Source organism: Eremomyces bilateralis, assembly GCF_010015585.1.
Source record: "Eremomyces bilateralis CBS 781.70 unplaced genomic scaffold P152scaffold_1, whole genome shotgun sequence".
NCBI classification, from domain to species: domain Eukaryota; kingdom Fungi; phylum Ascomycota; class Dothideomycetes; order Eremomycetales; family Eremomycetaceae; genus Eremomyces; species Eremomyces bilateralis.
This window is the reverse complement of record NW_022985067.1, coordinates 2,107,909-2,133,169: the sequence shown is the minus strand read 5'-3', so window position 1 is coordinate 2,133,169 and position 25,261 is coordinate 2,107,909. Positions and strand designations below refer to the sequence as shown.

General features: G+C 51.2%; 11 protein-coding genes across 11 annotated transcripts; 7 read left to right on the top strand and 4 right to left on the bottom strand.

Moving 5' to 3' along the window:
- Window positions 1-785: 785 nt before the first annotated feature.
- On the top strand, window positions 786-1,615 carry P152DRAFT_454161 (uncharacterized protein). Its single transcript, XM_033678539.1, has one exon. It carries the CDS (start codon window positions 837-839, stop codon window positions 1,329-1,331), a length of 495 nt encoding a protein of 164 aa, XP_033539211.1. The 5' UTR covers window positions 786-836; the 3' UTR covers window positions 1,332-1,615.
- Window positions 1,616-3,460: 1,845 nt separating this feature from the next.
- Window positions 3,461-4,899, bottom strand: P152DRAFT_504769 (TauD-domain-containing protein; the record flags this gene model as incomplete). The annotated part of the gene is made up of 4 exons (XM_033682391.1): window positions 3,461-3,705; window positions 3,760-4,134; window positions 4,497-4,656; window positions 4,738-4,899. The coding sequence occupies 4 exons, from the start codon at window positions 4,897-4,899 to the stop codon at window positions 3,530-3,532; spliced, it is 873 nt and encodes a 290-aa protein (XP_033539210.1). The 3' UTR covers window positions 3,461-3,529.
- A 1,779-nt stretch (window positions 4,900-6,678) lies between these two features.
- On the top strand, window positions 6,679-8,480 carry P152DRAFT_487313 (phthalate transporter; the record flags this gene model as incomplete). Its single annotated transcript, XM_033682095.1, has 4 exons — window positions 6,679-6,921; window positions 6,973-7,019; window positions 7,070-8,192; window positions 8,253-8,480. 4 exons carry the CDS (start codon window positions 6,679-6,681, stop codon window positions 8,478-8,480), a joined length of 1,641 nt encoding a protein of 546 aa, XP_033539209.1.
- Window positions 8,481-10,394: 1,914 nt separating this feature from the next.
- Window positions 10,395-11,377, bottom strand: P152DRAFT_454159 (uncharacterized protein). The gene has a single exon (XM_033678538.1). It carries the CDS (start codon window positions 11,028-11,030, stop codon window positions 10,605-10,607), a length of 426 nt encoding a protein of 141 aa, XP_033539208.1. The 5' UTR covers window positions 11,031-11,377; the 3' UTR covers window positions 10,395-10,604.
- Window positions 11,378-11,851: 474 nt separating this feature from the next.
- P152DRAFT_510780 (putative alpha-ketoglutarate-dependent taurine dioxygenase) lies at window positions 11,852-13,474 on the top strand (the record flags this gene model as incomplete). The annotated part of the gene is made up of 4 exons (XM_033682679.1): window positions 11,852-12,238; window positions 12,304-12,483; window positions 12,539-12,968; window positions 13,012-13,474. The coding sequence occupies exons 1-4, from the start codon at window positions 12,130-12,132 to the stop codon at window positions 13,472-13,474; spliced, it is 1,182 nt and encodes a 393-aa protein (XP_033539207.1). The 5' UTR covers window positions 11,852-12,129.
- Window positions 13,475-13,896: 422 nt separating this feature from the next.
- On the top strand, window positions 13,897-16,174 carry P152DRAFT_427527 (gamma-glutamyltranspeptidase family protein; the record flags this gene model as incomplete). The annotated part of the gene is made up of 4 exons (XM_033677302.1): window positions 13,897-14,351; window positions 14,422-14,790; window positions 14,850-15,334; window positions 15,391-16,174. Exons 1-4 carry the CDS (start codon window positions 14,187-14,189, stop codon window positions 16,172-16,174), a joined length of 1,803 nt encoding a protein of 600 aa, XP_033539206.1. The 5' UTR covers window positions 13,897-14,186.
- P152DRAFT_454155 (uncharacterized protein) lies at window positions 16,051-17,526 on the bottom strand. Its single transcript, XM_033678537.1, has 4 exons — window positions 17,058-17,526; window positions 16,947-17,008; window positions 16,597-16,896; window positions 16,051-16,538 (listed from the first exon to the last, which is right to left on the bottom strand). The coding sequence occupies exons 1-4, from the start codon at window positions 17,104-17,106 to the stop codon at window positions 16,362-16,364; spliced, it is 588 nt and encodes a 195-aa protein (XP_033539205.1). The 5' UTR covers window positions 17,107-17,526; the 3' UTR covers window positions 16,051-16,361.
- A 243-nt stretch (window positions 17,527-17,769) lies between these two features.
- On the top strand, window positions 17,770-19,289 carry P152DRAFT_454154 (uncharacterized protein). Its single transcript, XM_033678536.1, has one exon. The coding sequence runs from the start codon at window positions 18,063-18,065 to the stop codon at window positions 18,837-18,839; it is 777 nt and encodes a 258-aa protein (XP_033539204.1). The 5' UTR covers window positions 17,770-18,062; the 3' UTR covers window positions 18,840-19,289.
- Window positions 19,290-19,440: 151 nt separating this feature from the next.
- Window positions 19,441-19,776, bottom strand: P152DRAFT_469980 (uncharacterized protein; the record flags this gene model as incomplete). The annotated part of the gene is made up of 2 exons (XM_033680933.1): window positions 19,441-19,622; window positions 19,683-19,776. The coding sequence occupies 2 exons, from the start codon at window positions 19,774-19,776 to the stop codon at window positions 19,441-19,443; spliced, it is 276 nt and encodes a 91-aa protein (XP_033539203.1).
- Window positions 19,777-20,601: 825 nt separating this feature from the next.
- On the top strand, window positions 20,602-20,985 carry P152DRAFT_380100 (uncharacterized protein; the record flags this gene model as incomplete). The annotated part of the gene is made up of 1 exon (XM_033675712.1): window positions 20,602-20,985. A coding segment is annotated over one exon (384 nt), but the record flags the coding sequence as incomplete, so codon positions are not given.
- A 9-nt stretch (window positions 20,986-20,994) lies between these two features.
- On the top strand, window positions 20,995-21,675 carry P152DRAFT_384269 (uncharacterized protein; the record flags this gene model as incomplete). Its single annotated transcript, XM_033675800.1, has 1 exon — window positions 20,995-21,675. A coding segment is annotated over one exon (681 nt), but the record flags the coding sequence as incomplete, so codon positions are not given.
- Window positions 21,676-25,261: the final 3,586 nt, after the last annotated feature.

Here is a 25,261-nt window from a genome sequence, read left to right as displayed (position 1 = left end):
CCCGCCTTCGGGTCCGTCGGTGCCGGGTTTTATTCATCGGCCTATGTTTCCTTCCCCTATATTTCCTCCCGCGGGGCCGGTTTGGTTTCCACCAGGGCCACCGCCTCTTTTACCTACTTTTATTGCTCCTCCTCCTTATCCCCCCGTTCTTCCGCCTCCTACATTATCCATTCCTAACCCTAATCTCCTGGACTACAGCAGACTCACCCCTTATCAACCGCCTCTCACACTCCCCGCACCACCATACCAACCACGACAAAGTCAGCTGCTTCCAGAAAGACGATACACCGATCCCACAGCCATCGCTCTCACCGATCCAAGATATCACCGATGCTCGAATTGCGGGCGGATCCGATCGAAATCCTATCACCGCGATAACCCGATCATCCCAGGAGAGACCCCCGAGCCGGGTATCTGCGGAAAATGCATCCGAGAATCCACCCCGTCGCCGCAACGACTTCGCGACGCAAGCTGCGAGTCGGTCGAGCGCGTGATTCGTCGCGTTCGAGTGAGCTCGACGCAGCGCAGCCCGGCACTCTTGCCGATGGATACATCCATTCGCGTGACGAGATCGTGCAGCAGAGATGACGACGTCGAGGACCGTCGAAGGTTTGATTCGCCACGACCGCATCGGGGGAGGCCACGCTCGCCATATATCGGAATCCCGACGCCAAGGCAGCGGTCGATCAGCAGAGAGCCCGAGGTCAATTACCCGATCGAGCCGATGACGCGGCGTACTGTTATCCGTCGCGTGCGGGAAGCGGTAAGGATGACGTCTCCGGAACGAGGGTACCGGTCCCGGCGGCGTTCACGACGGCGCTCCCGGTCGGTACCAGATGCCTCGAGGATCCGCGTCCGCGATGAACGAGACGAAAGCTATCGCCGGGCTGCGGAGAGGATTGAGCCGGATCGTCGATCTTATCCATACGGTCGAATTGCGCCTATGGAGGAAGATCGAGAGCCGTACTATTACGAGCGACGGTGGATCACACGAGACTATCCGTATTCTCCTGATGAAGAAGAACGACGACGAAGCACACGAGACTATCCGTATTCCCCTGATATCGAAGAAGAGCGACGAGGGCGTGGATATCGCCGAGACGGGACGCCTGCGCACGCTCGAGTCATCCCTCATCGGAGGATTCCAGGCTACTACAACGACATACGAGGCGGAGCCAATGACCGTCCATCAACCTCGAGAGACGAGTCAAGAGAAGAACGCTCGGTTAGCGTCCGTCGACGCACCATTGTTGAGACAGATGACGACCGTCGTGACTATCGACGACCCAGCCGGCGGTATGATAACCGGTACTCGTCCGGATCGGAAGTAACCGTAAGACGGCCGGATTACAGACCTCGCAGTCGACTGCGCCAACGCAGCGGCAGTGACAGTCGAGTGCGCGTTCACTTCACTCCCCCTCAGAAACCCAGCGGGCCAGCCACCCCTGATTGGAATTGGACTCCACAGGACTACGGCAGCCGTTCCACATTGTCCAGGTCTTATCGCCGGGGTGGATATGATGGACACCGCAGCAGCGATCCAAATGCCGAGGAACAAGAAGGTACTCTCACTCCTTTCTCTCCAACCTATTATATCAGTACCATATGCTAACCCACACTCCCAGCCCCCCTCTCATCCAACCACTCCCTCCCCCCACCCTCGCCCGAACCCCTCCCCTACCCGGACGACCCCCTCGACCACTCTACTCCCCAGCCCCGCGCCTTCACCATCGTCATCCCCGACGACTCCCCCCTCTACCACCACATGGAAGCCCTCGCCTCCCAGCACCCGGACGACGGACATGACGAGATTGAGTCCCAGCACAGCCGCATAGAGACCCTCGCCGATAGCCCTCAGGTCCGCTCTCCGGAGCTTCCTCGTCGGCACGTCGGGCATGAGAACCGCGCGGTTTTCGAGGTTGGAAGTGGTCGCGGACGGGGTACCGATGTTTCGTCACAGATGTCGGGTAACGGCAGCAGCGGTAGCGGAGATGGCCGGTCGGGGCTCTCGGTAAGCGAAGACGATGTTTCAAATAGCTCGAGTGTCGAGGTGGCGGTGGATTTTGGTGGGTCAGCGGAGGATGGGAGCAGGCAAGGGAGCCGCACCGCTGGGAGTGAGCGTGGAAGCGGTAGCGATGGGAGCGTGCGAGGCCGTCGGAGTGCCGGGAGTGGGCGGCGGAGTGGTAGTCGGCGGTCGGCGAGAAGTGATCGGAAGAGTGCACGTTCGAGCCCGGGGCACGATCAGTGGGATGATGGGGGGGGGCTCTGGGGTGCTGCGGTGGATGGATCACAAGGTGGAGAGGGGGATCAAGGGAGTCGTGGGCGTAGAAAGACGGGTGGTAGCAGGGCGGGGAGATCAAGTCGGGCGAGTCGGACGAGCGAGGCGGTGGATAGTAGTTATGCGCGGGATGGGGATTGGGATTACTAGGCAGTAGGCGGATAGGGGGATATCGGGTGGTTGGTGGAAGGAAGGGGGTGAGAGTGGTGATCAGTCAAGCATTTTACCAACCTTAAAAGTCCGTGGTAAAAATTGAAAGTCATTTATTTATGTTGGGTATAATACAGTATACGCCTGTCGACAGTCATCCCTTATTCGTGTCATACAACTGGGCCGTCTGAGCATGTAAATACCGAGTACTTAATGTCAACCTTCGGAGACACGACCTCCCAGCCAGGAACCGTTATGAGGAGGAGGCTACACGAGATACTGCCTCACAGCCAGACATCGGTGGAGGTTGAACTTATCTGATATTACAGGGATGTGGTTCCATCCTGGTACCTCGATATCGTGCGAGTGTTTGTACTTTGTAGTTTCCACCAGCTCGAGTACTGGTATTGGTAATTGGTCCCTTAATTACCGTAGCAATTCCCGCCGCTAAGGACTGAGGAGCAAATCCCTGGAGCAAACTACCTCTGCCCACTTTATTGACGCTACAGGTGAAAGTGTGGCTACGCTAGGATACCCCTATCTATCGTTGCGCTTGTATTTTTACCACGTTTCTGCTCTATCGCACGGGAAATAAAAGATTTATAAGTAACATCTGACTTTTGCAACAGCTTACTAATTGCTGGAAACCTAATCGTGGCGGGCATGGGCCTCAAGTGTCAAAAGAAGCTATATCTGCCCTTCTCCTAGGTTCCTAGTAGGGGCGTCCCTTTTTGGGGATTTAGTGCAGTTGGTAGGATTCGACATCAAGGCTTGAAGAGAGGCCTGACGGGGGTATCTATCTCACTCTCTCCAATTAATCGTCATTTTTTTTCCTGCTAAACCCGCCTTGAATGGCTACTCACACTTTTCTTTAATGCCCCTTGATATACTCCGATGGGCTATCCGCATTCGTGTACCACCAAACCCCAAGATCTCCACAGGGTCGCTATTCTAGTCTTTTCAATCACGCACGGGACCTAGTTCAGAAGCTATTATTTCATTCATCATAAGATCAATTTGTCTCCCTAATTGGTTTAACATGAATAGATGGCTGTAGACTGTAAGGCCGCGAATGAGCTCCGGAGATTTTCACGGACTTAATCATACCAGAATCTTCTCATTAGGAGCATGCTCGCGCAGAGCTTCTCTGCGTGACTTGCTATTGGGATCATAATACGGGCGCTCACCCAATTCTACCGCTCGGTTACCGAAGCGCTCACCCTGGCCGTCATAATCGAAGGTTGCGCGGTGGAAGGTGCTTCTGTTGTCCCAGATCGCTAGTCATATGTCAGCTCCGAGCCTTAACTCCTTTGGGACTACGGGAAGCTTACCGATATCGTTCGTGTTTTTCCATTTGAGGCGGACCTGCAGGTCGTGGTTCTTGTATACCAAGTCCAAGAACCAGCTCAGGAGAGACTTTGACTCTTCTTCCGTCACGCCATTGATATACTGGATATGGTTTCCAAGGGGGAAAAGGCTCTTCCAACCAGTCACAGGGTTGGTTCTCACAATGGGGTGCACTGCTTTGAACGAGCTACCATCATTTTCGGGTGCACCACGGAGCTTGTCATAGAGCTCGAAGCCACCTCGAGCTGCAGCGGCGTTGAATCCCGGTTGGGCGAAGGTCCCCGTAAGACCTTCAAGGAACTTCTGGTATGGTTCACCAATACGGTCGTAGAGCTCGTATTCGGATGCCCAGAGGGTGTCTATCCCTTATCCTGTCGCGATTTTTAAATCACGAAGGCGTTTTTAGCGTAGCAGCCACCGACCAGGGTATCGACCAGGGTATCAAACAGGATGTAGCGATGTCAAAACCATTACCACCACCATTAATATCAATTATACTCTATTGACAACCATGATGCACCTGCGGGTAAGTAATACAGCTTATTTGAGGGTTGAATCTATCTTAATCAGTGTAGGACTTTTCGAACGACACCCACATCGACCCTAGTATCACCGCTGATACAAACTATGTTGAATTTGACACTCCACCTGCCGACGACACTCGAGATCCTATCCGAATGCCATTATTCAGCGGCCTGAGGCCTTGCGGTGAGTTTTTCACCTTCAGGGACGCTGTAAAGCTTCTTGCGCTGGGCAGAGCTGATTGTGCTGATCTCCGGATCGGATCCTCCAAACTCCTGGCTAGGGTTCAATATCGGGTGAATGTGCAGGCCCGAGGTTTTCGGCTTTCCCGTCAGTTCGCCGAGTCGTTGAACCAATGCCTATATTAGTATAGGGTGCTTTCTTTTGATGGCCAACTCCTTCAAGAGTTCATCTGCATTTGGAGCATTAATCCACTCGACCAGGTTGGCACTTGAGAACTCCGTGCCGATGATTGGGGTTGCATCAAATTGCTCGAATTGATCAAGGATGCCTGACGATACTAACGGCTGCGGTCTGCCTTTGGTAACGATTGGAGCATCCTGTTCCGTCACTGCGGGTGCCACAGTTGCTGTGGGTGCCATATTTGCTAACGTGTTTCTTTTATGAATGGGTTCAAAGTATAATTTAAGTCTCTACTTCCCTTTTGAGTGTCGTTGAGTCCTGCTTTTATCTATCCTCCCGGATATTCAGCACATTTTTAAAACCCTCCGCGTATTTTCGAATATAGCTTACAGATTGTGCAACTTTATTATTGTCTATCCATCGTTGCTGGTGTCAGGTATCACAGTGGACAAGCTCAGTCTTGACAGATGATCCCAGATGATCACGTACTCTATGTTACTGCACCATTCTAGGGCAGCAAGACTGCTCCATCCATCGAATCAAGTCTATTAACCTACTACTACTACTCTAGGATTGTCCTCCAGGTTGTAACTTGCTTACACATTTCTATCCCAGCTGTGAGCTGGCCTTATGGTGGATGCACGGAACGCGTCGCGATTCTTATTTGCACCCAGCCGGGCCCCAGTCACGTGCAATAACAAAAATCTCCCGTTACGAAATGTGATGAAATCAACTTTGGTCTTTGTTTCATGTCCGACATCCCAACTAATTACTGGATCTGGCGAAGACTTATTTGCTTGGGTCTCACTAATCCTTTTCCTAGTGCACCGAATTGTGCCAGTGTATCGCTGCATTAGGCAATTTGACGTGAAAGGTAAGAGACCGCGGAGATAGGCAAACTCTAATTATGTCTCCTCACCTGATGCATCCCCGTTTCCTGCTCAACCCCTGAGGCACCCTGCCCTTGCACAGCAGACCCATGCATGTGTGACATTCTGATATTATACGGGTTCGTGTTCGTTTAAGCTTTTATTTGCGGGCGGCGACTGGCTGGGTTCCGTTCAGGCCGATGATGAGCTGGAATGACCCAAGACTTCACGACTCATGTCTACGGATTCTGGGACGTGGCTTCCACTTGTCCATCGAGAAGACACCAGAACTACGATCCAAGGTACATACGGACCGCTCGATATGTACAGTATCCAGGCATATATCACGATTAATACGTGGCGGAGTTGCACCATGCTTCGGTTGAGCGAGTCAGTCCACTCGTCCTTTCCTCAGTTACCGTATATACCGATATCCAAGAGCTAAACGCTTCGCTATTATGTTTCTCCGTATTTTACCTAATATTTTCAATGTCATTTTTAGCATTTCAAGTAGCATCGCAGGGGGTTTATATCAGCGTGGGATTCACAGACTCGAATGTTCCGCTCTACGTGTTGTTAGAGCTCCCCCTGGAGCACACGATTTACCGAGTCATCACGTCTATTTCAGAACGTATCTTGATCCTACCACAACACTTAGAGAACACCTCTATGGCTAGGTATACCCCGTTCATCTGTTACTATCTTACTCTATGTTCTCCGCATATTTCGTGGGATACTCCATCAGTTGCGTGCTATAGTCAATCTCTTGCTCTATGTTCTCTGCATATTTCGTGATATACTGCATCAGTTGCGTGCTATAGTCAATCTCTTACTCTATATTCTCCGCATATTTCGCAATATACTCCATCAGTCGCGTGCTATAGTCAGTCTCTTACTATTAGCTAGCTCGTATACTCTTCGTCGTTCACTCCTTACTCGCACCCGTTAGTAGCATGTTTTCTTCGTCTGATAATGTGGGGAAAATGAGATTTCCGGGCAGGAGTGGGATTTAGGTACGCAAGCAGCCATTATGGTGCCATGATAGGGTGTAGATGGAAGTCACTCAGCGATGAATATAAGTTTCGGATCCCTCTTGAATGTCCTAACCATTGATGCTCTCTATCCAATCCCCTAGCAGAGACAATCAACATGCTGGACGACAGAAAACACTCAATCTCAAGAGCCTCTGGTGGCCGACGTACTAGCTCTGAATCTATCTCAAAGAGCGCAGGCGTCCTTGAGGCAGCCCTGTGGACCAAAGGAGCCACTACATTCGATAACGACTCCGGCCTTCAAGATTTCTATAAGCCCATTAATTCCTACGAAGGGTATCATCGCTATGATCCCAGTTACACATGGTCGAAAGAGGATGAGAAGAAAGTTGTTCGGAGGGTAAATTATTACCCTTCTAGATTTGATCCCACTAAGTTAACACCATCACAGATTGACTTCAAGATATGCTCTTGGGTGTGTTTAATGTTCTTCGCATTGTCAGTCCCTTTTCCATGAACTGCTATCCACCTACTAATACTGTGGAAAGACAACTTGATCGAGGGAATATCAGCCAAGCACTCTCAGACAACATGCTCGACGACCTTAACATCACTACCAACGAGTATAACACTGGAATGACCATATTCTACTGCAGTTTCTTGGTCGCTGAAGTACCATCTCAGCTCATTTCAAAGAGACTCGGACCCGATCGTTGGATCCCCATTCAAATGGTCTCATGGAGTCTTGTTGCCAGCCTCCAAGCATTCCTCAGCGGCAAATCGTCTTTTTACGCCTGCCGCTCCCTCCTCGGATTGATTGAAGGCGGCTTCATTCCGGATGCTATCCTTTACATGTCGTACTTCTACACTAGCCCCGAGTTACCCATTCGCCTCAGCTATTTCTGGACCGCATATCAGAGCACCAGCGTTATCTCCGCGTTTCTTGCCTATGGTATTCTGCGGTTACGCGGCGTCAATGGAATGGAAGGATGGCGATGGTTATTTGCCTTAGAAGGAACCTTGACCGGGCTGATCGGCATTGCATCCGCCTTTTATCTTCCACCGTCACCCACACAGACCAAGTCCCGGTTTAGAGGCAAAGACGGCTGGTTCACTGAACATCAAGAGAAGATCATGGTCAACCGGATTCTCCGGGATGATCCTTCAAAAGGCGACATGCATAATCGTGAGGGGCTGAACCTTAAAGAAATCTGGCTTTGCCTAACAGATTACCATATGTGGCCTATCTATCTTATGGGCTTGACCTGGCTCATCCCGAATCATCCAATGGTGGCTTACTTGACATTGCAGCTTCGTTCCGTCGGGTTTGATACTTTCAAGACCAATTTGTTAACAATACCTGCATCCGCATTGTTTATCGCGCAAGCGCTCTTCTGGACTTGGCTCTCCGAAAAGATGGATCAGCGGTTCATAGTCGCGCTAATCAGCCAAGTTTGGTCCTTGCCAATTCTGATTGCCCTGGCAGTGATTCCATCAGCCTCAAGCCCGTGGGTGAAATGGATTTTGTCCACTCTCCTTGTCGGACATCCGTATGCGCACGCGATCGTTGTTGCAGTCACCTCCCGAAATGCAGGAACAGTGCGCACCAGAACATTCGCAACAGCTTTCTACAATATGTGTTGCCAAGCGAGCTCGATTATTTCTTCCAACGTAAGGCCGCCAACTCCATTCCTTTCTGCTTATGAGAATGCTCACTAGCCATACTTCCAGATTTACCGCGAAGAGGACAAGCCCTTATATCGAACTGGAAACCGTATCCTCATTGGAATTGCCATATACAACATATTTCTGATCGCTGGGACCAAGTTCTTTTATGTCTACCACAACAAGATCCGCGCAAAGAAGTGGGATGCCATGAGTGGCGAAGAGAAGGAGAACTACCTGGCAACTACGACGGATAAAGGAAATAAACGGCTAGACTTTAGATTCGGCTCATAGACCGCATTAGATACGACCGAGGAGATCTAGACGACACCCAGCGCCTCTGAACCCTCGCTGACTTGAATAATATTTCACCATCGCAGCACTGGTGATTTATTTATTTATTTTTCTATGGGAGTTGGCACTGACCATACTAAAATCGACGCGGACTGTCATAGGCCTAAATCACTAAGGATTTAGTAAGCTGGTAACGCTGTTGAATTGCTAAAGAGAAAAGGAAAAGATCTCTCTCACTGCGATCTGCTATTTACATCTATGAGCAAACTTACCTCAGCACGCTCAGGCCATTGCGGTAGTGCCTGAGCCCTGATGCAACGAACCGCACTATACCTAATTAGCAAGGTTCTCTACCAAATAGCCTGAGGATCATGTCATTGATTTTTGGCCGAAGTCGAGATCGTTTGTATGAGAGCAATTTAACTACTTCAACTTCGTTTTTCTTCACAACGAGCCGTCGCACAGTAAAATTGATACGTTCAATCGAATCCTCTATCGTTTCTTGACAGCCCAGTGAAATTTAGACGATGTCAGATCGAACCTCCTCTCGGCGCAGCGTACGACTGAACCCAGCGTCTCCAGAGAGCAGAGAATAGCTACGAACTGGTGCTTCGACTGCGGTGGTTGGTTGACGATTCTGACGCAGTCTGGTTTTTTACATATCAGCATTTTTTGCAAGACACAAGCATCGGGTGTTATGGTCCCAGGCCTGCGGCCTGTTCCCTTGGTTGTGGCTGAAGACGTGGCTGGTGGATTATATCAGAGAAGCAAACAAACATGGTAACACAGCATGAGGGCATTGGAGAGGAGAGTCGCTATCTCGCGCACAAAAGGTGCAGGGAGATTTCTTCTCTCTCTCTCTCTCTTCAGTTTAGATTAATGGAACTTGGTAATCGCAGACCTTGCGCATCCAGACCGTGTCACTGGTGACTGAAAACGTTGAATTGCTAAAAAGAGAAGCTCTCCCCCGCTCACGAGTGGTATATATATCCAGCCTTTTTGCAAGGCTGCAAGGTATCCGTCCTAGGCCGTAAGGCCGATACATAACTATAGATTTATCTTAACTAACTAGCTGTTGTTCATTTAAGGTTTCAAGTCTAATAGTAACCTAGGGAGAAAAGAGCGATTTCAGGAAAGATTTCGTTTACAATCTAGTGAGGAATTCGGGGGATAAGTGGGTAAACTACGCTCTGCCCGCCTTATTGACGCCACAGTTGAAATTTGGTCCCCACTAGGATACCCCATCTACCGCCGAAAAGCTGCCGCTGTATCGTTGTGCTTGTATTTATTCTTGCCGAGTTTCAGCTAGTTAGTCAAGCTTGAAGGGCGAAATTTGGATAAATAGGGGTTAGCGACGTTTCGCATATCAATGCTTTAGCCTTCAGCCTCAAAAATATCAGAAAGTATTCTATCGTACATTTTGCAAAACGCAGAGTTCAACCCAAAGTTGGAATATGGCTATCAATGATTTTATAGATTGAAGACTAGGCAGGTTCGACCGAAAAAAGGCGGAATGATAAGCTCAGTACAAAACGGACCACTACTTCGAACTAATATCATCAGCTCTTGATTCCTATCACTTCTCAATCAAACCCGACGCATACCTAGCCTTTTCTCAAACTGGAGTTTCAGCCGCTAACGATTACATTAGGGCAACTACAAAGTCGTGTCTTTCTCTTTTAGTGCTTCAGATCTTGCTGGGAAGCATCTTGATAAAGAGTTCTTGGGTAACACTCAACGACCTGTCGATGAGCTTCTGCGATAGCACTTCAGACAGGCTGTTCTAGTGAACATGAAAGGCGCTGGCGATCCTATCTTTGAGCATGACTTTCCGCCATGGTCAGATACAGTAGGCGACATTCTATGCGGACCAAAAGCAGCTGGAAGAATGGAGTACGAGCACTTTCACCGTCTTGCTGCTCAGGTTGAATTCCATTCTGACTAGGTAGAATGAATACATTCTAATTCATCGGTTATTCACTAATAACATGCCAACTTTTGGTTGTATGTGCAGTATCTCCCTTGTTGTTCCTCTTGCGGGCGATGCACGCGCTTTGTGAAGACCTGATATGAGGCATGGACAGTGATCCACACTGAATACACCCAATGTTCTGCGCTCACTTGTTATTCACTCTTTTCCCCAACCTTCCTCTTGCCCATCTCAATGTCCCCCACAGGCCATCCGACCCGGACCAAACACCCATCCGGACCGTTTAGACTAAACTCAAGCAAACCCCATTCCTTGATCTCGGGCTTCTTCCCCTGCTCGATGATCTCGTTGGCAAACTCCATGGCTAGTGCTTCTACGTCCTCGGAATAGACATAGATGCCAAACGAGTTCTTATGTGGCTCCAGCCACCCTTCCTCGTCTGGTCCAATCTCCCTCAGATGAATTTCGGAGCCATTAGGGTGGTCGAGCATGAGGTACTGGTCCCATTCGTTCATTTCATCCTTGGACGGCGCGTTGAAGCCGAGACGAAGGAAGAAACAAGTCGCGGAGGCTAGGTTGGTGCATGGGAGAATGGTGGTGATGCGCGGACGTGTTGGCATCTTTACCCCTTTGAGATGAGGCAACTTCGGATGCGTTGGGATTTGATTGATCACCTTAGAGCGAGATTATTAGACATCCTGTCCCGAAAACTGCCAGGGAGCAGAACGGTGGCGTCAGCGCTGAACTGGGAAATCTCGTAGTGCAAGGGAACAGGACAGGAAGGTGCAGTGTGTTGATTGAACACTGGTTAATTTATTGAATCAAGAGTAAGTTCTGGTAGGAATTGTCAAGGATTGGTAGTCCTGGGTAATATTGGATTGCTGTAGGCAACTGAATAGATCAAGAAGTCTGTATCAACGTATTTGTATTGTATGTAATCGTGTAAATGTGTAACAGCGCGAATCGCTACCGTTGAGAGATGGTAGGATTCGCACGAGGCATTATATGCCTCGAAAGCTGGGTAAGGAAAATAGATGATCCGACCCGGGCCCAAAGAGGCCCAAAAGGGTCATCCAGATGGTGAATCTTCACAGGAATGGCAGAACTATTTACATCTAGATAATCCCGTTTGGGAAGTGAAATGATCTATCATTTGGTGGGTTATGACTATTCTTTTAACAAGGTGTTAGTTAAGCACGTTAAGTCCCAGTTAACCTACCTTCGAGTTTCCCGCTCTAGTCCCATCTGCTGTACCATATGTATAGTATGGTACTCCGCCATGGCTTACAAGGGCCGCGCGGGGTAGACAACGTAGGGGGGTTGCGATGTCAGATGTGCCTATCCCCACGCATGCGCCAGCTCAGCAGTAAAAGCGATTATTATTTATTATTGGTCCATGATATGGCCCTATATGTACGCTTGCAACGGCAGCCTAGGGTCCGTTAGCGTTCTCCGTACACTCCCCTATACAGACACCACGAGCGAACTCCGTGGTACAAGGCATGACGAGGATTGCGTAATTTTCACTAGAACCCGTTTTGGAATTTACCTGTTGATGAACAGCTTCATGCCGAGGACTCCTATACGTATATAATGTACGTATATGATCTTTGCAGGGGAAGGCCACGATGAGCATTCGCCAGTTCAAGAGAAGCTTTTTAGCCCACTCTACAGTCCACGAACTACAAGTCTCAAATCAGTGCATCAAACTACTGCATTATGTCTCCTTCAGCAACCGTAGATGCTGTCCCCCTCACAGCGCCCATCACGAAGGAAGTTCCCTCAGGGCCTCTCAAGGAGAAAGCCCCGGCCGTCCAGCCCAAAGACGGTACTTATGATGCCTTCTGTGCCAGCTGTGTACGTACCAAGAGTCCAAGACTGACAGTGTTACAGATGGACTCCCAAAATCCCAGACGGGGCATAAGGAGCCATTACAACTCAGCGGCGCCCTCGACCAATTCGAGCAGTTCGATGTCACCACCGTAATCGGCAAGGAGTTTGCCAACGTTGATCTCGCCGAGTGGTTACATGCACCCAACTCGGACGAACTGCTCCGCGACTTGGCCATTACCGGTAAGAGCTCCGATAATAAAGGTCATGAAGACACCTTTGCTTAATATAACACCAGTCTCCCAGCGCGGCGTCGTCTTCTTCCGCAAGCAGGACAACATCGACAACGCCCTACAAAAAGAACTTGTCCAGCGACTCGGTGAACTCACCGGAAAGCCCGCGACGCTAGGGCTGCACAATCACCCCTTCACCCACTTCTCACATCCGGCAAGAGGCGACGACGATAAGATTAGCACAATCTCCTCCGTCCAGGTCAAGACCCTGTACCCCGATCGGTTCGCCAAACTGCCGCAGAGCAAGAAGCGCCTGTGGCACAGTGACATTACCTTCGAGCCTGTCCCCAGCGACTACGCCCTCCTAAGACTTACGGAGCTCCCTAAGACCGGCGGAGACACCCTCTGGGCCTGGGGGTACGAGCTCTACGACCGCATCTCTAAGCCGCTCCGGAGCTCCTCGACAAGCTCACGTTCTACTCCGCCCAGCCGGAGGTAAACAATGCTGCCGCTCGCAACAACTTCCCCTTCTACACAGCCGAGTGCGGTGCACCCGAGAACGTCGGGGAAGCCCTCGAGGCCATCCACCCCGCCATCCGCACCAACCCGTCACCGGGTGGCGGAGCGCCTTCGCCGTCGGTAATCACGTCCAGAGCATCCCGGGGCTCAGCGAGGCGGAGTCGAAGCACTTCCTCGACTGGTTCCTTCAGCTAATCGTTGAGAACCATGACTTGCAGGTCCGTCTGCGCTGGCAAAACCCCAACGACGTCGCCATCTGGGGCAATCGTAGCGTCTTCCACATTGCTACCCCGGATTTTATCAAAAAGGGCCTGGGAGAGCGCACTAGGTCGCGCGCGGTGAGCTTGGGTGAAAGGCCCTACTTTGATTCTCAGAGCACCGGTCGACAAGAGGCGCTGGCTGCTGCTAAGGGTCTTGACTGGGGAACTCGGTGGGCCTTAGGGGGCATGGCATCTTATAGTGGCGAGAGTGCAGCTAGATAGTTAGTGAATTTTGTTTGGGTTTCGATGAATAACGTAACGTTTCGTACTATCGGGGCTGCCTAGACGCTCTGGTGAGGCTTCAGTAAAATGGAGGAAACTCCATCACTGGGGGCAAATGGATCTCGCAGTCTTCCCGGTCAAACTCACTTAATAGACTATTTCTGGACTAGCTATGCCACATGCATCTCTCTGCCGTTCTAGTATTACTAGTGATACCTGTATGATATGAGGGAGTAAGAAAACAATCGAGTTCGTATCATGACAGATTATTATGACTTGGCTGGTGAGGTTTGTCCCCAACATTTTGAGATTTGTCCCTAACGCTAGCCCAATTCTCACTAGCGTGGTAAAATTACACAAACTGGTACGACTTGGTATCGTGAATACTCATTAGACGGCATCTTATTCTTCAAAATAATTCGGTCGAATTGTTTCAGTCTATCCCTGGACTGGTGGCGCACTTTTGGCATGCCCACCATCCGAAAACGGATGGATCCTCCGCCACAATCTGATACCCCAACGCCAGGGATGGAGAGCTATGGTAAAGGCAAACCCCTGACATCTCCAACGCCAATGACAGCATCTCCACCTGCCCCTCCGCATTCGGGCATCCGTATCATGAATAATAATCCACCTCGTCCCTGAAGTTCTCCTGATAAGGGTTATATGCGGCCTAGAATTCACAGAAATATTTGCGAAGACATACACCAACATGCCTCTCAACGCTCAATCAATCTATCCCGCCGTGGACCCCCAATTCATCCCCTTCCCCAGTCGCCGCAGCGTCGTCCACAGCACTAAAGGTATCGTCTCATCCACCCAACCGCTCGCCAGTCAAGCCGGGATCAAGATCCTCGAAGCGGGTGGAAATGCCGCCGTATGTCTCCTCCATATCCCCGTTCTATTAATCATAAATAAAAACGAATGTCACTGAAATTATCGTCTAGGACGCCGCCGTCGCCGTCGCCGCAGCCCTCAACGTCACCGAACCCAGCTCCACCGGTATCGGCGGTGACATGTTCTGCCTTTTCTACGACGCCGCCAGCAAAACCGTGCGCGCGCTCAACGGCTCAGGGCGCTCGGGCGCGCACGCCACTTTGGAGCGGATGCGCAAAGAGCTAGGGATCGCGGAAGGCGAAAGCGGAGGGATCCCGAGCAGCAGTGTGCATGCGGTGACAGTGCCGGGGGCGGCGGCGGGGTGGGTGGATTGCGTGGAGCGGTTTGGGAGTGGGAAGGTGGGTATGGGGGAGGTTTTGGGGCCAGCGGTGGAGTTGGCGGAGGGAGGGTTTCCGGTGGGGGAGTTAGCGGCGGGGTTTGTATGATGATCCCTCCTTGCTTTGGTTTTGGACGGATGGAATGCTGATAATAGATGTAGTGGAGGAAATGTGAGGAGTTGATTAAGGGGGCGTCGCCGAATGGGGCGGAGGTGTTGAAGAGCGATGCGGAGGCGCCGGGGAGGTGTCGGGCACCGAGGGCGGGGGAGATCATGAAGACGCCGGCGCTTGCGAAGACATTTCGGCTGCTGGCGGAGCATGGGAAGAAGGGGTTCTATGAGGGCGAAGTCGCGGATGCGATCATCAAGGTGGTCACGGATCTGGGAGGGTTGCTGACGCACGATGATCTCAAGCATCACTGCGAGACGGGAACGGAGGATACGGAGCCGATCAAGGTCAAAGTCGACATCCCCGAGATGATTAACCGGTCGAAATCAGCAGGAAACGAACAAGGTCCTGTTGATCTATGGGAGCATCCGCCTAACGGACAAGGCATTGTGCCCTTAATAACGCTCGGCATCCTCCAAGACCTAATCAAAACCGGTCAGCTCAAAAAGCTCAGCCCAGGAGACCACAACTCCCCCGAGTAAGCCCTTCCCCAATCTCCCCCCTGCCTCCCCCCACTCAACTAACCATCATCAGATACCTCCACGCCCTCATCGAATCCCTCCGCCTCGCCTTCTCCGACGCCCACCATCACCTCGCCGACCCCTCCCACTCCCCACTCCCCCCCCTCCTCTCTCCCCCCTACCTCTCCTCCCGCGCCGCCCTCTTCTCCCCCACCACCACTGCCACTCACCCCCCCGGCTTCCCTGCCCTTTCCCGCTCCGACACCGTCTACCTCGCCGTCACCGACCGCCACGGCAACGCTGCCTCCTTCATCAACAGCGTCTACTCCGGCTTCGGCTCGGGGATTGTGCCGCCGGGCACCGGGTTCGCGCTGCAGTCGCGGGGGGCGAATTTCGTGTTACGGGACGGGCACGCGAATGCGCTGGCGCCGAGGAAGAGGCCGTATCATACGATCATTCCGGCGATGGTGACGGATGGGGCGACGGGGGATCTGCATACGGTGTATGGGGTGATGGGTGGCTACATGCAGCCCCAGGGGCACGTGCAGGTGTTGATGAACATGTTAGTGTTTGGGATGAGTCCGCAGGCGGCGCTGGATGCACCGCGGGTGTGCATTGGGGCGGGGTTGCCGGACCAGGGGGACGTGATGGATGCAACGGTGTTTGTGGAGGAGGGGATGGGGAAGAGGACGGTGGAGGGTTTGATGGGGTTGGGGCATGCGGTGGAGGTGGTGGGGGGGTACGGGAGGGGGTTGTTTGGGAGGGGGCAGGTGATTAGGGCGCATTGGGAGGGGGAGCAGGTGGTGTATAGTGCGGGGAGTGATCCGAGGGGGGATGGGGCGGCGGTGCCGCAGTGAGAGTAGGTATGTGATTTCGATTAAGGGTAAAATCCGAGATTTGGGGATATATCATACATCCTCCTCTCCACGTGGGTATTGTTGCCACCGGGTATTAAGCGCGATAAAAGTCCCAGAACCGCTCGAACGCCACATCGACAACTGTCCAGATGTAACACACCAAAAGTATGAAAAGCGAGTCGCAGACTCACGAATCGTCGGACGGAATGAGCTCGTAGCCCCCTTCTTCCGGGAGACACCAGCCCGCCGCCGCCACACCGACGGCAGACATGAGTAACACCGACCAGCTAACCGTGCAAAGGATCCACGACGTATCCAGCCGCCAACCCAGGAAAAACCGCGCATCATGGTCATACAAGAACGCCTGCGACGCATTAGCCCGTCCCCTTCCTCATCTTGTTCTGAAATAAGTTATAACTCACCACAATCGCCATCCCCGCACACTGCACCATTGCCCCCAGCCCCAACAACCCTGTCACGATCTTCCACCCGTAATCCCGCATGCCCTTCCCCCCGAGGATGATCACCGCGTAGGCGACGACGCACGCGAACTCGAGGATCACGGCGAATGACATGAGGAAGCCGACGCTGCGCCACATGCTGCAGAACGAGCGGCCGGCGCCCTGGCAGTCTTCGTATTGGGGGAAGGGGGAGCAGGTGCCGGAGATGGAGGAGCAGCGGGATTGGAGGCCGTAGCTGTAGTGGATGAGGTCGTCGGTGTTCTGGGAAGGTGAGTAATGTGGAGATGTGGAGGGGGGGGGAGGAGACTTACGCTGCCAGATTCATATGTTATCCATTCAGGGAGGATAATGCTCGCGATGGTCATCGCGGTGGCTGTTGAGTGGTTAGTTGGGAGGTGTTGATAGATATGTATATTGCGTACCTGCTAGGACCACCCATAATCCAATGCCATATACCACCCTTCTCGTCATTATGTATGTATCTCGTGCCCTTCTAGATCTTGGAACGTTCAATCGTAAATCCAGTCGTGATAACGATCCGGATCGAGCAGCAGGTGAAGCTCCTGGCACCACCTACGTAATCGACGAGGCAGCAACGAATGTCGAATTCCAAGAACTGGCTGGGACAAGATAAGAGGGGTTCTTGTTATTATAGCGGACAGGCTCGAAAAAGCCTAACGGAAGCCGTCTTATCAAAGGAAACCTCCAAAAATGGCGCAACGATGGGTGATAGGTGTTGCTGTTGGGAACGATGGCAATCCTGATTCCCGTCCTGATGGCTGCTTGTCGCATTGGTGGCGTCCTGCTAAGAGATGGCGCGTTCTCAACTACATGCCTCACTGCCTTGCTGCCTCATGCTGGTCAGTATTGTGGCCGCTGATTGGCTGCAGGTGTCCGGGGCTTGCAACGGCCCCTCCAGGGTTCGTGCGCCATTAAGGCATTAAATCATTCTGCTGGTCTCTGCTGGTGCGCCAACATGAATTAAAATGCCAAGATCACATGAAAGTCACATGATGCACCACCACCTGTAGCCGCAACGCCTCAGGCAAATTTAGTTCATTACATAATCATATATTGATGTCTCAGGCACTGAGGCATTTACGCAAATGGCGATGCATGGCTGAACACATCATTCTGGAACCGAAGTGGAGTGGATCTGAACAAAACAATGTGTTACGGAGCTCTCACAATCCCCCATTCTCTCGACACCCCTCTTCTGATTTTCTTCTCATGATCTGTTTTCTTTGTCTATCGTCCCTCATCCCCGCATAGTTCGAATATTTAGGATCCATCCCACGCCCGACGAGAAATCCGTCATTTGCGGCCTGCTATCAGAAATCATCCGAGTCACTGGTGGCGCTTTTCCCCGACCGACCTCGCAACGCTATCAGTGATACCACCCCCCACGATCCGAATTCCGAAATACCATGGACTCCATGCGCGGCCTGGGTCGAGCCCTCGCCTCCACCACGCCCCGCAAATCCACCAAACTCGACCGCGCCGCCAACGTGCGCCAGTCGTTCAAAACCGCCGCCCTCTCTGTCACCAACCTGTACCGGGCGGTCGCCGCTGAGGCCGACGAGGCGTACGCCGAGGGCTACCGGGATGCGGTGCAGGATCTGGTGAATTTCTTGGATAAGGCGGATCTTGGGTTGACAGATGGGGAGGGGTGGATGGTGCGAGAATGGGCGACGCAGCGTTTTCAGTCGTCATCGTTGGGAGGTGAGGGGGGGAAGGAGAGTGGGAGTGGGAGTGGGAAGGAAGAGAGTGCGCACCGGAGCTCGTCGCCGCCGTCGATGCAGCAGGATACACACATCCCGGAGAATGAACCGATGCAAAGATCGGAGGGGATACAAACATCGGAACCAGAACCACGACGACAAACCCCCCACCAGCAATCCACCCTCTCCGAACCGCAATCATCACCGCACCACATGCACCAACCAACAATACCAGTTGAGCAGCAAGCACCCTCACGTCCGCAAACACGCTCCCTCGGGCCCGGCGCAGGCACACGCCGGAAAGCCGACGACGACCCCTCGCTCCACTACCAGGTGAAAAGCAGTCGGCGCGACCACTCCTCGCGGGCGTATCCGCGGGAGAAAGTCGCCGCCAGCAACTTGCCCTCACTACCAAATCCCTTCTTCGACGAGTTTGGGAAGACGAATCCAGCATTTCCGTCATTTCCAGGGACAGGCATCTAAGCGCAGCTAGGTCTGTCTGGTCTATCAAAACCGGTCGAGAGCAGTATAGGATAAGCGAATGCAACCTCGCGATGTTCGAAGATGAAACCCTTAAAAGGTTCGGATGAGACGGAAGGAAAGGGGGAATCAGTCCATTTACATCAATCTTCTGGTGAAACGGACGTCGTCACGGACGGGTTTTTTTTGGAATTGTCACACGAGAGCATTTGCATAGCATCGCATAGCATGGAACAGGCATCGGACAAGGGCATCGGGCATCAGTCATCGGGATACTTCGGTCCATCCTTTGTTTTCGGTTTTTCTCTACAACGCATCATCAGTCACGAAACCAGCATATCGTCGGGTTATGGAGGGGGGTGATACCATTGCATAGTCCCAAGATAGCGTCCAACTCTACCGTACTTATATACACATCATTCACCCCGGGGTCCTCCTCCCTAGGTGTATATCTCACTCATCACCCTCCCACCGTTGACAATCGACCCGTCCCCTACCGGCCCCTACCGGCCCCTGCTGTCCTCCCCTCCCCTATCTACATCATTACAAGTAACCCAACTCCCTCCCATCCCAATCCCCCTCCCCTCCAACTCCAACCCACCCCTCACATCACCAACCGATACACTCCTACCCCCACCAACATCCCCGACGTCACCACCACCCCCACCCGCCGCGACCGCATCCCCCAGAACGGCCGCGTCCGCCGGATCTCCGGCGCCAGGTCGCGCAGCTGCCGCGTGCCGGAGATGTAGCCGTAGGTGCCGAGGCCGATGAAAGCGGAGGCGCCTGTTTGGAAGGAGAATCAGTTGCTGCTGTGCGGGTTATGTAAGCAGGATGGGGACGTACCGATGGCGCGGCAGGGGAGGCAGTCTTCTTGAGGGGGCTGGGGGGTGGAGGAGGGGGGTTTGGGGGAGAAGGCTTCTTGGATACGGGAGATCATGGTTAGGAATGGTAAGGGATGGAGAATGGAGATGGATCAGGGGAGGATGTATTAGGGGCTTGAGTGGATGGTGGTTTGATGGGGACGAGGAGATTTCGATTAGAACCGAGAAGCAATCGTGGGATGTATTAATGAATGCATTTTAATACGCTAATTATGTTTGATTTCACGTTTGGTTTGAATTCCACGGTGTTGGATTGTTTCATAAAGTCATCAATCATCATTAGTGCTTGATGAAGTTTGGTGCTTGGTTTGTGTCGGAAATCCGCGGTTATTACTTAGTCACCGCACCTTGTAGATTACATAAGATTACATAAGCCTGGGTATATATACCCGTCAAGGTAAACTATGTACTTCTGACCGAATACAAGCATCTCACTGCCTCTGAACAGGTAGTTATCTGTCGCAGACCAAGGTTTCATCTAAGGGAGCTCGAGGCTACAAACTGCATTAATAAACTTGCCACGAATCTCATATATCTGGAGGGCCAGGGGACCAGGCATTGACATAAGAACACGCAACTTGAACGCAACTTTCAGATACCTAGATCTCACACAATACAACAACTTCGCTGCTGGAAAAACAGCACCTCACTCCCAACCATTTTAGCACATCACGTGCGACAGTTATGAGCCCAAAGACTCTTCCTCTGCTACACAGCATTATCCGCCGATAAATCTATCGCAATAACACTCTTCTCACGAGGAGCAACTCTCCTCACGAGGACGATCCTCCTCACAGAGTCGGCACAATCTTAGGCCGGCTCTACAGAAAGAATCAACACATCAATCCTTCAAAATGTCGTTTAAGGATCACAATCTTCCAATGCTCAACTCCCGAGATGACTGGACTGACTGGATCAACTCTATCGAGGACCTTGCTGTACGAAACGACGTATGGAACTATTGTGACCCCGAAGGCATCGACAATTTGGAGTTCACCGCCAGGAAACCGCCAGACTCAGCAAGTAAAGACACTGTCCAGAGATATCAAGTCCTTCAAGCCATCTACGATAGCGGGAAGAAAAAGTACGATAAAGTCTCTGAGCGTATAGACATCACCGTCTGCGCGGAATTCAAACAACACTACCTCGGAATCCATAATGTCCGAGGTAAACTCATTGCGTTAGCTGAGAGCATTCAGCCGACCGCGAAAGACCAGAAACAGAATGTTAGGGCCGAGTTCGAGAAGCTTAAGAAAGGCGTTGGCAACACCGGTCTCGACAAGTGGCTTAGTCGATGGCCTGCTCTCGTCAACAACGCGAAGCGGTACAAGATCGAGAACCTAAGCGAGTCGCAGATATGTGAAGCCTTCGTTGAAGCCTCTCGTGACCTCAACCCTCCATTCTATAACTACATGAAGTCCAAAGAAGCACAAGTCGAAAGTGACACATCTCTTATTAAAGAGATGGCAAGAGCAATGGAGACGATCTCTGGGGCATTCATCACTGCTCTCAATGAGATCAATCCAAACCATGCCAGCAACGGCTCTGTGTCAATTGATAACCTAAGTGCCACAGATTCGGATGTGACTGAAGACGATGCCGATATCACAATCGTACAGAGGGCGCAGAACAGGATCAACAACACTCTTCGGTCCTTCCATAGGCTGAATCCAACTCTTTCTGATAAGAGAATCACGATAGGCTTCTGTATCAAGCAGTTTAGGACCATGGCACCGCCACGCGAAAAAACTACAAGAGGGCGAGCTGCACACGCTACCCTTCAAGGCAGAAAGCAAGATCTTGATTCAGGCTTATCAGACGATGAAGATTCTCAGCCGAAGCGGAAGAGACAAAGAGTCGACTCCAATCTAACAACAACCAATTCCCAAATTACCCTTCGCGATTGCGTTTGTGGCCTAGCCCATAAGTACGCAGACTGTCGGTATCTCAATCCATCAAGTGCTCCATTGGGATGGACACCAATCGTTCAAAGTCAAGTCCAGAGTCATCACGGCAATCAAAGGAAGCAAGCGTCTTCGAACAAACATTGAGAAGAACTTCCAAAGAAATAAAATCGCCTTGCCAGACTATTGGCCCGCTGATACTCCCAAAAACCAACCTGAAAACGCAATACAAGAGAGCAACTCCTCAACCTCGACCTCGGCAACAAGTAGGTCGAGGGCATCGTTTGCAACATCAAGATTCGCTTTTGGCACATCTACAGAAGACGAATATGATCACTGCTTCCGACTCGACAACTGTGCGGATACACATGTCTGTAATGACCTGTCTCGGTTCACTCAGTATAAACCGTTGTACTATGAAACTATACGATTTGGAAATTCTGATACCCAAATCGAGGGGACAGGAAGTGTTACAGTCTATGTCGATACTCCGTCAGGTCCTAGCATTATCCAACTTGAGAATGTTGCCTACGTACCTGGTTTCCATTGGAATCTAATAAATACGGACTCTCTTGAGAAGCAAAGCAGCACAAGCCTTTGCCATGGCAAGGAGGTCACGAACACCTCAGATTGCCGTGGCATCAATGGACACTTGGCATGCGAGACTAGGACATATTAGGAAAGACGCTCTCGAGCATGTTCCGCAGGCAGTTGAAGGAGTAGCACTTGGCACTCGCGACTTTCAGCGGACCTCAGACCTCTGTCCTGAATGCCAACTCGGACAGGCCCAACAGCAAATTTCACGAGTTCCGACATGGAGAGGAAGCTATCCATTCGAAAAAGTCCACTTGGACCTGATTCAAATGGAGGAAGCATTCAACCTTGACGCTTGGGTCGTTCACTTCTACTGTGACTGCTCAGGGTATCATATTTCTTTCAATCTCCCAAACAAAACGCAAGAAGAACTAGTTTCTGTGACGCAGGAGTTCCTTTCGATCACAAATGATAACTGGGGCTTTACCACGAGATACATTCAATCAGATGGCGAAAAAGGCCTAGGCCATGCGTGGAAGGACCTCATCACCATGAAGGGCATCACGTTCAACCCATCTCCACCAGATACTCCAGACCAGAACGGTCTTGCAGAACGTTCTGGGGGGGTGATTATGGCTACCGCGCGCAAACTTCGCATACAGAGCAGACTACCTCACAAACTCTGGCCATATCTCGTTGCGTACGCTACTCGACTCCTCAACCGTATTCCGGTACAGCGGAAAGGATGGCAAACACCTTTTGAGATGGTCCATGGCCGCAAACCCAACCTCTCATATCTCAAAATCATTGGGTCTCGTGCATATGTCTTGATCAAAAACAAAAGGGATCGTCCAGCCACAGCAAAGCTGAAAGAGAAAGCAATCATGGGATGGCTTGTCGGGCTAGACGCGACCAACATCTACAAAGTCTGGATCCCATATCTAGATCGTGTTGTCATATTTCGGGATGTACAAGTAGACGAGAAGGTCATGTATGATCCGCAGCTCGTTGAAAGCCCTCCTGAAACCGGACAAGCATTGTCAATCACTATCAACGAGATTGATATAGATGAGTCGGATACGGAACTGTTTCCAATCGACGAAGACACAACAGTTCCTAGCTCAAATCTAGTCCAATACGAAGTACCATCAGGGTTCCTCTCTCCACCGCAAGCTCTATCCACACAAGCAGCTTCAAGAGAGACACAGAGTGATACGAACAAGCTACAAAAACCACGGCGATATCCAACTCCAGTGTCACTTGAATCTCGTCAACCAAGCACAACAAACCAAGACTTTTCCAGAGAAACGGCAAGTCAGCCTACAGCAAACTCGGTTCAGTCACACCTTACTGCACGGCAGGGGCAAAAGACGGCACGTCGACAAGCCCATGCCCTTCGACTTCAACGTGCGAAGCTAGGACAACAACTTGCCTACGCTTTCGCATCTGCACGAACAATTCGAATACACCGAAAGGACTTATTGCCACCACCAGATTTCTGGTATCAGCTAAAGCGACACCCGGAGCGAGAAGGCTTCAAAGGTGCCGCAGATACTGAGGTAATCACGCTCAAAGACAAGAAGACCTTTATACTGGTCGACTATCCAGAGCACAAACAAGTCCTACCACTCAAATGGGTCTTTACCTACAAATTCGATGATGCCGGATACCTTATTCGTTACAAAGCACGAATATGCGTAAGAGGCGACCTTCAACATCATATGGCTGATGACATCTATGCGGCTACCGGAGCGTATCGCAGTTTTCGCATCCTTATGGCTCTAGTCTGTGCGTTTGGGCTTCTGTGTCATCACATTGACTTCAAGAACGCTTTCACCAACGCAGATATGGACGACGAGATATATACTGCCTGCCCACCAGGGTATGGTAAGCCAGGAAAGGTTTGGAAGCTGCTTAAAGCGCTTTACGGCTTGCGCAAGTCACCAAAGCTATGGTTCGATGAACTTCTATCATTTCTCAACGGTCTAGGATTCAATCATTGCCCAGATGAACCATGCATTCTCATCAATAAAGAAACAGGAATTATTCTATTCCTCTACGTGGATGATCTTCTTGTTATTGCACGACAAGAATGCCTCCATCAAATCAACCAATTCAAAACAGCAGTCAACAATAAGTATGGGATCAAGGATTTGGGTGAAGTAACCTCCTTCCTCAACATCAGGATCCTTCGCGATGCCAAAGCGAAAAAGCTTTGGATATGCCAGAACGGGTACATCGACAGAATATGCACAAAATTCGGGATAGATGGATCAGTGAGAGCAGCTACTACGCCTCTTATTTCATCATATCGTCCCCAACCTTTCGAAGGACAGGCTACAATTCAGCAGATCGCAGAAATGCAGGAAAAGGTAGGTTCAATACTGTACGCAGCAGTGGTATCAAGACCCGATATCTCCTTTGCAGCCAGCCAGTTAAGTCAGTTCGCTACGAATCCTTCACCAGAGCACTTGCGGTACGCAAATCGAGTTCTCTCATATCTCCAGACCACAAAGTACTATGCCATCGAGTTCTTGGGCTCTGTGGACCACTCCACAGAAGTAGAGACAGGCGATGATGAAGTACTACAGCTGTCAAGCGACGCATCGTTCGCGGATGATCCAGAGACTCGAAAATCTACCCAAGGTTACCTTATGAAGTTGTTCAGCGGATCAATCATGTGGCAGTCTTCTAAACAGAAGACTGTAACCACATCGACAACTGAAGCGGAGCTCTTATCGCTATCACACACAGCGAGGGAGACGATAGGTCTATACAGGCTGTTTGCGCAGGTACAGTTTGATCCTGAACACCTTCCTCGCATACTCTGTGACAATCAGCAAACGGTAGGCCTGATCCAGAAAGAGAGACCACAGTTGACATCAAAACTGAAACATGTCGATATCCATAACCTTTGGTTAAGGCAGATACATCGAGAAGGCAAAGTTGCAGTACAGTGGGTTCCTACGACGGGCATGCCTTCGGATGGCTTCACAAAACCTCTCTCAACAGATAAGCATGTTCAGTTCGTACATCAATTAGGCCTGGTTGATATCTCTTCGCGGATTGATCCAGGATATGTATCGGAAGAGGATAGTCCTCA